Source organism: Coregonus clupeaformis, chromosome 24, assembly GCF_020615455.1.
Source record: "Coregonus clupeaformis isolate EN_2021a chromosome 24, ASM2061545v1, whole genome shotgun sequence".
NCBI classification, from domain to species: Eukaryota; Metazoa; Chordata; class Actinopteri; order Salmoniformes; family Salmonidae; genus Coregonus; species Coregonus clupeaformis.
The window spans coordinates 53,511,206-53,525,611 of record NC_059215.1 but is presented as its reverse complement, the minus strand read 5'-3'; the positions used below and the strand labels follow the sequence as shown (position 1 = coordinate 53,525,611).

The window sequence follows — 14,406 nt, the reverse complement described above, 5'->3', positions numbered from 1 at the left end:
GCTGAAAACTCTATGCTACTATGTCACCTTCTGCAATGAGGAGACACATGGATTATAAATGTCAAGAGGAGGAGGAGTAGAAGAGGAGGAGGAGTAGAGAGAGGAGGAAGAGGAAGATAAAGTACTTGGTGGTGATCTGAGGGAGGAAGAGGAAGATAAAGTACTTGGTGGTGATCTGAGGGAGAAAGAGGAAGATAAAGTACTTGGTGGTGATCTGAGGGAGGAAGATAAAGTACTTGGTGGTGATCTGAGGGAGGAAGAGGAAGATAAAGTACTTGGTGGTGATCTGAGGGAGGAAGAGGAAGATAAAGTACTGTACTTACTGGTGATCTGAGGGAGGAAGGGGGCCAGCAGCTTGGCTCGTTTCTTCTCATAGCCTTTCTGTGTGATGTCACCTAGCAGAGAAGAAGAGAAGAAAACACAACACACAGTCACCAGTCAGTCACCACACTACCATCAATCAACAAGACACTCACAGTCACCAGTCAGTCACCACACTACCATCAATCAACAAGACACACACAGTCACCAGTCAGTCACCACACTACCATCAATCAACAAGACACACACAGTCACCAGTCAGTCACCACACTACCATCAATCAACAAGACACACACAGTCACCAGTCAGTCACCACACTACCATCAATCAACAAGACACTCACAGTCACCAGTCAGTCACCACACTACCATCAATCAACAAGACACACTCACAGTCACCAGTCAGTCACCACACTACCATAAAACAACAAGATACACACCCAGTCACCAGTCAGTCACCACACTAAACACTACCATCAATCAACAAGACACACACAGTCACCAGTCAGTCACCACACTAACACTACCATCAATCAACATGACACACAAATGGATGTTAGTCTCCAGTCACCACACAAACGCTATTACAATCAATCAAGATATAGGACCTCAAGAGGACCCAGACTGAACACTAACTCTAAAGCATGTCTACAGACATTCACACGTCAGTCATCACACTTTTCCCTGTATTATTCCGTTTTCATTGACAGGGACAGACATGGGGAGGGAGACAGAGGACATTGTCTATAGAAGTGTGTTGGGACTGCATAGGTGCCAAGAGCATTGACATTAACCACTCAACCAACCTCAGGCATCATAGCACACTTCTAAAACCTTACAGGGGATATTCTGTCAGCTTTTGGGGTTTGGCCCTGAACAACACTCCCACTACTGCACAGAGTAAATCCACACGTTCCTTAAACTCCCTCCCAAAACACACACACACATCCCCTTATGTGTGACCAGCGATAGCGTCACAGGGAGACATAGGAGTGGGGTAAGTCTAAAGGCTTGCACACATTTCACCGAATGTGGATCTAGCCCCCCCCACCCACCCACACGAGAACAAGCGGCCCCCCTTGGTGTCAGGCAGCTCAGAATAGAGGAAGATAAACATGTGATGAGAGAGACTGGTTGGTCAGGAAAGTGAGAGAGAGAACATAACAGTGTGTCAAATAACAATGGAAAGAGAGGGAGGGGGAGAAGGGGAGAGAGTTAGTTATCAAAATCCAGAAAAGAGCGGTTAAATTCTACACATTCCATCACAAAGCCCTCACCTACAGAGAGATTAACCTAGAGAAAAGTCCCCTCGGCCAGCTGGTTCTGGGGCTCTGTTCACAAACACAAACAGAACCCACAGAGCCCCAGGACAGCAACACAATTAGACCCAACCAAATTATGAGAAAGCAAAAACTATCACTGTATTTTTTATTTATTTAATGTTGACGGTATGACAGTATTTTTGAATAATTAAAGTTTTATTTGTACTGCGTGACCCTACGGTGGCAACACATTCTAAGGGATTTCAAATGGGTCTTTCTCCAGTCTGATTATTTTATGCTGTTCAAATCAACCACAAATAATTTCCTGCACTCATTTGAGATCTTTTTCACACTGCCACATAGGGCTGCACGATATGGACAAGAAAACTAGACCATTTTTTTTTAACCAAATTTTGGACTTGCGATTTAGATCAAAACACTTGGGTGAACTGTTGCTCATGGAAATAAAATGATTATTCTAATTCTATAGTTAGAATATAAAAAATATAGAGTTCACTTTGAATACAGTGTTGTTTGACAAAATGCCAGGGAGGAGTTATTGTGACAGGGTAGGAACCAAAGTGATGGTCAGTGTTTCCTAGGGGACCCTTTAAATCTTTTGCTACATGTTTCTTCATGTAGCCAACATATACATGCTTCGCCTATTCCTCTCTGATTTAGAAGATACTGTTGCACAAACAACATGCTGATTTAGGCCGACACCAGCACTGGTATCAGGCTGTATTAGCTAGCCACGCTTGCTCTCACTCAGTACATGTATTAGCTAGCCACGCTTGCTCTCACTCAGTACATGTATTAGCTAGCCACGCTTGCTCTCACTTAGTACATTTATTAGCTAGCCACGCTTGCTCTCACTCAGTACATGTATTAGCTAGCCACGCTTGCTCTCACTCAGTACATGTATTAGCTAGCCACGCTTGCTCTCACTCAGTACATTTATTAGCTAGCCACGCTTGCTCTCACTCAGTACATTTATTAGCTAGCCACGCTTGCTCTCACTCAGTACATGTATTAGCTAGCCACGCTTGCTCTCACTCAGTACATGTATTAGCTAGCCACGCTTGCCCTCACTCAGTACATGTATTAGCTAGCCACGCTTGCCCTCACTCAGTACATTTATTAGCTAGCCAGCTAACTAGTGATTAGCAGCGAACACAATTTAGCTAAAATTTGCTAGAAAATATAAACTAGCTGTTTGCTGTAAGAAACACAAACCAAGTGTAATTATAAAGCGCTTGTGGTTTTATATTAAGAAGCAACGTGGGATACATCGTTGTCATCAACATTGTTGCATGTGCTACGTTGACCATGCACACAGAACGCAAGTGTCTCGTGGTCAAGCAACAAAAAAACGCACTCCTTGAGTGACAGGGGGCGGGGCTAGGTCTGTGTGGAAAGCAGCATTGAGAGAGCGGAGAGGGATGACTAAGGTAGCGTGTAAACTATTACCCACGGCATATCACATTCAACAAACCAAACTTTCAAATACCGTTATAGAAGGTCAAGTAAAAACCCAAACCAGTCCGTCCATCAATAATGATATATCGTAAAATACGATATACCACCCAGCCCTGGAAAGAATCAAGCAAAAACTGAGCAAATTGGAATGCTGTCTGGCCCTAAACAGAGAGTACACAGTGGCAGAATACCTGACCACTGTGACTGACCCAAACTTAAGGAAAGCTTTGACTATGTACAGACTCAGTGAGCATAGCCTTGCTATTGAGAAAGGCCGCTGTAGGCAGACCTGGCACTCAAAATGAGGTGGAAACTGAGCTGCACTTCCTAACCTCCTACCAAATGTACGACCATATTAGAGACACATATTTCCCACAGATCACACAGACCCACACATTCATAAACAGAGCGGGAAATGACCCGGGCAACATGGACAAGCCTACATCACCAAGCGTTTGTGAACAACACCTGCTACAGTTTGTATGTATTAGAGTGCAGAGGACAGGATGAGTGTTACCCCACCCCATCTCCCCTGCCAAAAGCAGCTTCCAGTCTATTCAGACTACAGAAATGACTCCCAAATGGCACTTCATTCACAGCCCCATATAGTGCACTACTTTTGACTAGGGCCCATAAGGCTCAGGTCAAAAGTAGTGCACTATATAGGGAATAGGGTGCCATTTGGGACGCACACTAGAGGAATGTGCTGATGGGAGAACAGCCTCCTAACTCACTGGGGCCAACTGGCTCAATGGGCAAACTACCTAAACATGAGTAAGTTACACACTTAAACACCATCTCATCATACTCCTCATAACATAACCATCTTAAACACCATCTCATCATACCCCTCATAACATAACCATCTTAAACACCATCTCATCATACCCCTCATAACATAACCATCTTAAACACCATCTCATCATACCCCTCATAACATAACCATCTTAAACACCATCTCATCATACCCCTCATAACATAACCATCTTAAACACCATCTCATCATACCCCTCATAACATAACCATCATACCCCTCATAACATAACCATCATACCCCTCATAACATAACCATCATACCCCTCATAATATAACCATCATACCCCTCATAATATAACCATCATACCCCTCATAACATAACCATCATACTGACCCTGTGACACTTCCTGTTGACCCCTGACCCTCAGGGAGAGTGAAGGCTGATCTCTGACAGACAGCTGAAGACCAAGGTCAACTTGAGGTCACCGACACCACCCTCCTCTCCTCTGGCTATCAATCTAGAATACACAGTGTCTATGAACACACACACACACACACACCCACTACAGCAGTCAGCTTAGCTCACCTAGTTTGCCTTAAGGGGCTTTAATGTAAAAGCCATTTTGTCATTATTGACCCTTTGACATGTAAACCATAGGGAGGTCAGGACTGAGGGATTATGTTATTATTGCATTTTATTAGTTGGATGTTATTTTAATTTACTCCCATTCAGACACACTCAACCCCCCAGTCAGCTTGCTGATGACCCATTCAAATGCTCAGTTTGACCACATCGGCTCACTTGTGATTATCTGTCTCCATGTTGACCTTTAACATTGATGGGTTAAGGTCAACACCGTAAATGCTGTATGTTTTCATCTACAGTAACTGACTCCAGAGAGATGTGGTTACCATGCAGTCTGGCAGATTACATTCTGAGCCCCAAATCGACCATCGCCCACTACCCAACACTTCATCATGTATAACTGAAAGGATACATTCTCAACCAGATGAAACACCATTTCAGTTACAGGAATTTACTATGTACCGTAAATGATGTAATATATCATTTATGCCTTCTACAGCCGTATTGGTGGACGAGGAATATGGTCATAGTCTGACATGATGAAGGTCAGCACGCTGTAGTAGTTCCTATTCCATGAGACTTGGGAAGAGCTAACAGACAAGACGGTGACTGGGTTGGTGTAGTAATACTGTATGCACACTACCAGTCAAAAGTTTGGACACACCTACTCATTCCAGGGTTTGTCTTTATTTTTACTATTTTCTCCATTGTAGAATAATAGCGAAGACATCAAAACTATGAAATAACACACACGGAATCATAAAGTAACCAATAAAAGTGTTAAACAAAATCAAAATATATTTTATATTTGAGATTCTTCAAAAGTAGCCACCCTTTGCCTTGATGACAGCTTTGCACACTCTCGGCATTCTCTCAACCAGCTTCATGAGGTAGTCACCTGGAATGCATTTCAATTAACAGGGGTGCCTTGTTAAAAGTTAATTTGTGGAATTTCTTGTGTTGTGTTGTGACAAGGTAGGGGTGGTATAAAAAGATTGCCCTATTTGGTAAAAGACCAAGTCCATATTATGGCAAGAACAGCTCAAATAAGCAAAGAGAAACGACAATCCATCATTACTTTAAGACACGGTCAATCAATAAATAACTTTTCAAGAACTTTGAAAGTTTCTTCAAGTGCAGTCCCAAAAACCATCAAGGGCTATGATGAAACTGGCTCTCATGAGGACCGCCACAGGAATGGAAGACCCAGAGTTACCTCTGATGCAGAGGATAAGTTCATTAGTTAACAGCCTCAGAAATTGCAGCCCAAATAAATGTTTCAGAGTTCAAGTAACAGACGCATCAACATCAAATGTTCAGAGGAGACTGCGTGAATCAGGCCTTCATGGTCGAATAGCTGCAAAGAAACCACTACTATAAGGACACCAATAACAAGAAGAGACTTGGGCCAAGAAACATGCGCAACGGACATTAGCATTCTGCAGCGATTCGCCATCCCATCTGGTTTGGGCTTAGTGGGACTATCATTTGTTTTTCAACAGGACAATGACCCAACACACCTCCAGGCTGTGTAAGGGCTATTTGACCAAGAAGGAGAGTGATGGAGAGCTGCATCAGATGACCTGGCCTCCACAATCATCCGACCTCAACCCAATTGTGATGGTTTGGGATGAGTTGGACCGCAGAGTGAAGGAAAAGCAGCCAACAAGTGCTCAGCATTTGTGGGAACTCCTTCAAGACTTTTGGAAAAGCATTCCAGGTGAAGCAGGTTGAGAGAATGCCGAGAGTGTGCAAAGCTGTCATCAAGGCAAAGGGTGGCTACTTTGATGAATCTCACATATAAAATATATTTTGATTTTGTTTAACACTTTTATTGGTTACTTCATGATTCCGTGTGTGTTATTTCATAGTTTTGATGTCTTCACTATTATTCTACAAATGTAGAAAATAGTACAAATAAAGACAAACCCTTGAATGAGTAGGTGTGTCCAAACTTTTGACTGGTACTGTATAGTAATACTGGTCAGTGGTCAGAGTAGTCGTTTCTATTTGAAGAGCCTGGGATGAGCTAATGGTTGATTCTAACAGACAGGAGAGTAGTATTTAATGCCCACCCATCCCCAACACAACAAATCAGATTAGACTTCATTATTAGACTTCATTCATACTTACACTGAACCAAAATATAAATGCAACATGTAAAGTGTTGGTGCCATGTTTACCATAAGCATAAAAAGCTTATTTCTCTCAAATGTGTTTACATCCCTGTTAGTGAGCATTTTTCCTTTGCCAAGATAATCCATCCTCCTGACAGGTGTGGCATACCAAGAAGCTGATTAAACAGCATGATCATTACACAGGTGCACCTTGTGCTGGGGACAATAAAAGGCTACTCTAAAATGAGCAGGTTTGTCACACAACACAATGCCACAGATGTCTCAAGTTTTGAGGGAGCGTGCAATAGGCATGCTGACTGGAGGAATGTCCACCAGAGCTGTTCCCAGATAATTTAATGTTAATTTCTCTACCATAAGCTGCCTTCAACGTTGTTTTAGAGAATTTGGCAGTACGTCCAACTGGCTTCACAACCGCAGACCACGTGTATGGTGTCGTTTGGGCGAGCGGTTTGCTGATGTTAATGTTGTGAACAGAGTGCTCCATGGTGGCGGTGGGGTTATGGTATGGGCAGGCATAAGCTACGGACAACGAACCCAATTGTATTTTATTGACGGCAATTTGAATGCACAGAGATATCATGACGAGATCCTGAGGCACATTGTTGTGCCATTCATCCACCGCCATCACCTCATGTTTCAGCATGATAATGCACAGCCCCATGTCGCAAGGATCTGTACACAATTCCTGGAAGCTGATAATGTCCCAGTTCTTCCATGGCCTGCATACTCACCAGACATGTCACCCTATTGAGCATGTTTGGGATGCTCTGTATTGATGTGTACGAAGCGTGTTCCAGTTCCCGCCAATATCCAGAATATCCAGCAACTTCACACAGCCATTGAAGAGTGGGACAACATTTCACAGGCCACAATCAACAGCCTGATCAACTCTATGTGAAGGAGATGTGTTGCGCTGCATGAGGCAAATGGTGGTCACACCAGATACTGATTGGTTTTCTGATCCACGCCCCTACTTTTTTTTAAAGGTATCTGTGAGCAACAGACGCATATCTTTATTCCCAGTCATGTGAAAATCCATAGATTAGGGTCTAATATATTTATTTCAATTGACTGATTTCCTTATATGAACTGTAACTCAGTAAAATCTTAGAAATTGTTGCATGTTGCGTTTATATTTTTGTTCAGTAAAAATGTTGTGAGTAAACACAACACATACAGTGGGGAAAAAAAGTATTTAGTCAGCCACCAATTGTGCAAGTTCTCCCACTTAAAAAGATGAGAGAGGCCTGTAATTTTCATCATAGGTACACGTCAACTATGACAGACAAATTGAGAAAAGAAAATCCAGAAAATCACATTGTAGGATTTTTTATGAATTTATTTGCAAAATATGGTGGAAAATAAGTATTTGGTCACCTACAAACAAGCAAGATCTGGCTCTCACAGACCTGTAACTTCTTCTTTAAGAGGCTCCTCTGTCCTCCACTCGTTACCTGTATTAATGGCACCTGTTTGAACTTGTTATCAGTATAAAAGACACCTGTCCACAACCTCAAATAGTCACACTCCAAACTCCACTATGACCAAGACCAAAGAGCTGTCAAAGGACACCAGAAACAAAATTGTAGACCTGCACCAGGCTGGGAAGACTGAATCTGCAATAGGTAAGCAGCTTGGTTTGAAGAAATCAACTGTGGGAGCAATTATTAGGAAATGGAAGACATACAAGACCACTGATAATCTCCCTCGATCTGGGGGCTCCACGCAAGATCTCACCCCGTGGGGTCAAAATGATCACAAGAACGGTGAGCAAAAATCCCAGAACCACACGGGGGGACCTAGTGAATGACCTGCAGAGAGCTGGGACCAAAGTAACAAAGCCTACCATCAGTAACACACTACGCCGCCAGGGACTCAAATCCTGCAGTGACAGACGTGTCCCACTGCTTAAGCCAGTATATGTCCAGGCCCGTCTGAAGTTTGCTAGAGTGCATTTGGATGATCCAGAAGAGGATTGGGAGAATGTCATATGGTCAGATGAAACCAAAATAGAACTTTTTGGTAAAAACTCAACTCGTCGTGTTTGGAGGACAAAGAATGCTGAGTTGCATCCAAAGAACACCATACCTACTGTGAAGCATGGGGGTGGAAACACCATGCTTTGGGGCTGTTTTTCTGCAAATGGACCAGGACGACTGATCCGTGTAAAGGAAAGAATGAATGGGGCCATGTATCGTGAGATTTTGAGTGAAAACCTCCTTCCATCAGCAAGGGCATTGAAGATGAAACGTGGCTGGGTCTTTCAGCATGACAATGATCCCAAACACACCGCCCGGGCAACGAAGGAGTGGCTTCGTAAGAAGCATTTCAAGGTCCTGGAGTGGCCTAGCCAGTCTCCAGATCTCAACCCCATAGAAAATCTTTGGAGGGAGTTGAAAGTCCGTGTTGCCCAGCGACAGCCCCAAAACATCACTGCTCTAGAGGAGATCTGCATGGAGGAATGGGCCAAAATACCAGCAACAGTGTGTGGAAACCTTGTGAAGACTTACAGAAAACGTCTGACCTGTGTCATTGCCAACAAAGTGTATATAACAAAGTATTGAGAAACTTTTGTTATTGACCAAATACTTATCTTCCACCATAATTTGCAAATAAATTCATTAAAAATCCTACAATGTGATTTTCAGGATTTTTTTTCTCATTTTGTCTGTCATAGTTGACGTGTACCTATGATGAAAATTACAGGCCTCTCTCATCTTTTTAAGTGGGAGAACTTGCACAATTGGTGGCTGACTAAATACTTTTTTTCCCCACTGTATTTAGTAACAATGCATCTTTATCCATTTTAGAACTTGGAAAACAGAAAACGTTGGATGATAAATTCAACATCATCTGTGTTGTTCTTGAAGGTTGTGGTTGAAAGTGACAACTGATGTCATCTGCTTTTCTATTCTGGTCCGTCTCTTCCTTTCCTTTATCGCATACTAAAAATGCCTACCGTTCATAACGCAAGTACGGGTATTCGGACACGGCCAGTATTCATATGCTAGTAGCCAAGTTCTGTTATTTGACTGACAGACTGGCAGTTCTTCCTGGTTTAGAAACCCGATTCAGCAGCATGTCAATCATGTGAAGCAGTCAGTGTTTGTTCCCTGACCACACTGCAGCTAGTTGTTGGATAGAGGAGAAAACACCCACAGATAAACAAAGGGGGTGACACACACACCATGTTGTGGCGGACAACGTGACCGGGAAGATTTTAATATACCAGACATTTGAGACATTTTACGGACCCCTATGGATTGAGTGCATAGCCCATTAGGGCGTCCACCCACGGTGCTCAGAATGACAGAAATGTAATGAAGCAGCCAATAAAACGTCATTTTCATTTGCCAAAATGCAATTTGCAGGAAAACACCATTCTAAAACAGCACACCTGGGAAAACACCATTCTAAACAGCGCACCTGATAGCGGTTCCATATCTGACAGAAATAAACATCTCTGTTAGAAACTTAGAAAGAGGGAGAATCTAAAGATGCAACAATGGGGATGGGTTGCTATGACGATGGTGCCTTTGGCTCCCGGACAACGAAAGAAAGTTGATATGAAAACCAATAGAACAGGAGAGAAATGGCATAGCGGTGGGTCCAATAGGGAAGTACAGTGCATTCTGAAAAGTATTCAGACCCATTGACTTTTTCACATTTTGTTACGTTACAGCCTTATTCTCAAATGGATGAAATTAATTTGAGTATTATTGGGCATGACACTACAAGCTTGGCACACCTGTATTTGGGGAGTTTCTCCCAGAATCCACTCAAGCTCTGTCAGGTTGGATGGGGAGCGTGGCTGCACAGCTATTTTCAGGTCTATCGTTCGGGTTCAAGTCGGGCCACTCAAGGACATTCAGAGACTTGTCCCGAAGCCACTCCTGCGTTGTCTTGGCTGTGTGCTTAGGGTCGTTGTCCTGTTGGAAGGTGAACCTTCGCCCCCAGTCTGAGGTCCTGAGCGTTCTGGAGCATGTTTGCTCTGTTCATCTTTCCCCCAATCCTGACTGGTCTCCCAGTCCCTGCCGCTGAAAAACATCCCCACAGCATGACGCTGCCTCCACCATGCTTCACCGTAAGGATGGTGCCAGTTTTCCTGCAGACGTGACGCTTGGCATTCAGGCCAAAAAGTTCAACCAGAGAATCCGACCAGATAATCTTTTTTCTCACGGTCAGTGTCCTGTAGGGGCCATTTGGCAAACTCAAAGTGGGCTGTCAAGTGCCTTTTACTGAGGAGTGGCTTCCGTCAGGCCACTCTACCATTAAGGACTGGTTGGTGGAGTGCTGCAGAGATGGTTGTCCTTCTGGAAGGTTCTCCCATCTCCACAGAGGAACTCTGGAACTCTGTCAGAGTGACCATCGGGATCTTGGTCACCTCCCTGACCAAGGCCCTTCTCCCCTGATTGCTCAGTTTGGCTGGGCGGCCAGCTCTAGGAAGAGTCTTGGTGGTTCCAAACTCTTCCATTTAAGAATGATGGAGGTCTTGGGGACCTTCAAAGCTGCAGACATTTTTTGGTACCCTTCCCAATATCTTTTCCCTAGACACAATCCTGTCTCGGAGCTCTACTGACAGTTCCTTCGACCTCATGGCTTGGTTTTTGCATGCACTGTCAACTGTGGGACCTTATATAGACCGGTGTGTGCCTTTCCATTTCATGTCCAATCAATTGAATTTACCACAGGTGGACTCCAATCACAATGTAGAATCATCAAGGATGATCAATGGAAACAGGATGCACCTGAGCTCAATTTCGAGTCTCATTGCAAAGGGTCTGAATACTTATGTAAATAAGGTATCTTTTTTTTACCCCTTTTTCTCCCCAATTTCGTGATATCCAAATTGGTAGTTACAGTCTTGTCAAAATACTTCACCAGAAAGCATGACTTCGCCACAGAGGAATTGAGGATCATTAGCTTCTTTTAAAAAATGGCTGTGGATTATTTCAAACCACAAGCTCGTAGGTCTATGCCTATTTGGGAAGCCAGGAAGTTGGGCAGCGAGCGTGGCAACAGGCCTAGCTGTTTACTAAGTGAAAAGCATCTAATATATGTGTGAAGATACTGTCTTCAGTATAATTTAAAATGTTGAGACAATTCTTGCGCATTCATTGTTTCATTGTGTGAATTGTTTGCCCTTTGATTTATATTTTTTATCAATTACATACTGTATGTCACCAGTAGTAAATATACCATTAATTCCAATCATTTGGTTACATACATTTCTGTTAATGCATGTATTAATTACAGACATTTAACGTTCTCATTCTCGGATTGGAAACGTTGTTTGCAGAATTCACAACCTGCTACACTTGTGAGCCATCATTTATGAGATTTGTCAATTATTTGTTAAATTGTCTTTTGTTTGGAGTGCTCCATGTGAGCAATGAGCATTTGTCTGGTTTCTTTGTCCTGATAATGTTGAGGGCGCGCGCCTGAGCATGCATAGAAGTTCCTGGACTGCTGCGCGGAAATGTAGGAAAGTGGTTTTTTTAACATCCATTGCGGATGATAATATATTAAAACAATCTCCCCCTCGATAATCACCAATCCTTGGAATGGATAATCACCAATCCTTGGAATGGATAATCACCAATCCTTGGAATGGATAATCACCAATCCTTGGAATGGATCAAGGTGTATCAATGTGTCCATGTGGCAGAGGCTAGTGATTCGCATTAGTTGACTTTTATCTTTTGAATTTGTATCATTTTAATTCAGATTTGTATGATTAACCACGTGACAATGACTGAGAAAGGAAAACGTTATTATAGAAATGAAACTGTTCCATGAAAATGCGCATATGAAAATCATAACTGGCACGCAGAACGGTAGAAAAGGTAGGATCAATTGTAAGCTTCGCAATTGGTGGGATTTTGCTTATAGGCTACTTTGAAGCAAGGTAAGAAATTCCTCATAATATGAAATAAAACATGCAGGTTTCAAACAATGAAGTATGTTTTGAAAATGCATTCTGCCTCCAGCTCACACTGTAAAGTGGTGGGGGACTCGCTGACAGCCTGCTGCCTGCACTTCAATTGTGAATGGGAGGCGCGCTTCAATTACCATTTGAGAAATAAAAATAGTAGCAGTTTTTCCACAAAATTATGCAAATTGACCTATAGGCATGAAATGTATTTCCATTGACTGGTATTTCCATCAATGAATTAAAAGCATTATTTTGCAATGGGATTATTTTCTCCCGGTCATTTTGGCCCGCAACAGTTCTAATTATCGGCTTTTCATTTATATACACTGCTCAAAAAAATAAAGGGAACACTAAAATACACATCCAAGATCTGAATGAATGAAATAATATGATTAAATACTTTTTTCTTTACATAGTTGAATGTGCTGACAACAAAATCACACAAAAATTATCAATGGAAATCAAATGTATCAACCCATGGAGGTCTGGATTTGGAGTCACACTCAAAATTAAAGTGGAAAACCACACTACAGGCTGATCCAACTTTGATGTAATGTCCTTAAAACAAGTCAAAATGAGGCTCAGTAGTGTGTGTGGCCTCCACGTGCCTGTATGACCTCCCTACAATGCCTGGGTATGCTCCTGATGAGGTGGCGGATGGTCTCCTGAGGGATCTCCTCCCAGACCTGGACTAAAGCATCTGCCAACTCCTGGACAGTCTGTGGTGCAACGTGGCGTTGGTGGATGGAGCGAGACATGATGTCCCAGATGTGCTCAATTGGATTCAGGTCTGGGGAACAGGCGGGCCAGTCCATAGCATCAATGCCTTCCTCTTGCAGGAACTGCTGACACACTCCAGCCACATGAGGTCTAGCATTGTCTTGCATTAGGAGGAACCCAGGGCCAACCACACCAGTCTATGGTCTCACAAGGGGTCTGAGGATCTCATCTCGGTACCTAATGGCAGTCAGGCTACCTCTGGCGAGCACATGGAGGGCTGTGCGGCCCCCCAAAGAAATGCCACCCCACACCATGACTGACCCACCGCCAAACCGGTCATGCTGGAGGATGTTGCAGGCAGCAGAACGTTCTCCACGGCGTCTCCAGACTCTGTCACGTCTGTCACATGTGCTCAGTGTGAACCTGCTTTCATCTGTGAAGAGCACAGGGCGCCAGTGGCGAATATGCCAATCTTGGTGTTCTCTGGCAAATGCCAAACGTCCTGCACGGTGTTGGGCTGTAAGCACAACCCCCACCTGTGGACGTCGGGCCCTCATACCACCCTCATGGAGTCTGTTTCTGACCGTTTGAGCAGACACATGCACATTTGTGGCCTGCTGGAGGTCATTTTGCAGGGCTCTGGCAGTGCTCCTCCTGCTCCTCCTTGCACAAAGGCGGAGGTAGCGGTCCTGCTGCTGGGTTGTTGCCCTCCCTACGGCCTCCTCCACGTCTCCTGATGTACTGGCCTGTCTCCTGGTAGCGCCTCCATGCTCTGGACACTACGCTGACAGACACAGCAAACCTTCTTGCCACAGTTCGCATTGATGTGCCATCCTGGATGAGCTGCACTACCTGAGCCACTTGTGTGGGTTGTAGACTCCGTCTCATGCTACCACTAGAGTGAAAGCACCGCCAGCATTCAAAAGTGACCAAAACATCAGCCAGGAAGCATAGGAACTGAGAAGTGGTCTGTGGTCACCACCTGCAGAACCACTCCTTTATTGGGGGTGTCTTGCTAATTGCCTATAATTTCCACCTGTTGTCTATTCCATTTGCACAACAGCATGTGAAATTTATTGTCAATCAGTGTTGCTTCCTAAGTGGACAGTTTGATTTCACAGAAGTGTGATTGACTTGGAGTTACATTGTGTTGTTTAAGTGTTCCCTTTATTTTTTTGAGCAGTGTATATTTTTTGGCCAAAAGCCATCA

The 14,406-nt window shown here is 43.6% G+C and overlaps 1 protein-coding gene across 2 annotated transcripts in view; it reads right to left on the bottom strand.

Moving 5' to 3' along the window:
* Positions 1 to 14,406, bottom strand: part of dip2ba (disco-interacting protein 2 homolog Ba) — an 81,694-nt gene that overhangs the window by 46,356 nt on the left and 20,932 nt on the right. For both annotated transcript variants that reach the window (XM_041845454.2, XM_041845455.2), the window contains exon 2: positions 324 to 395. In XM_041845454.2, coding sequence (XP_041701388.1) covers positions 324 to 395 — 72 coding nt within the window. The remainder of the gene's footprint in view (positions 1 to 323; positions 396 to 14,406) is intronic.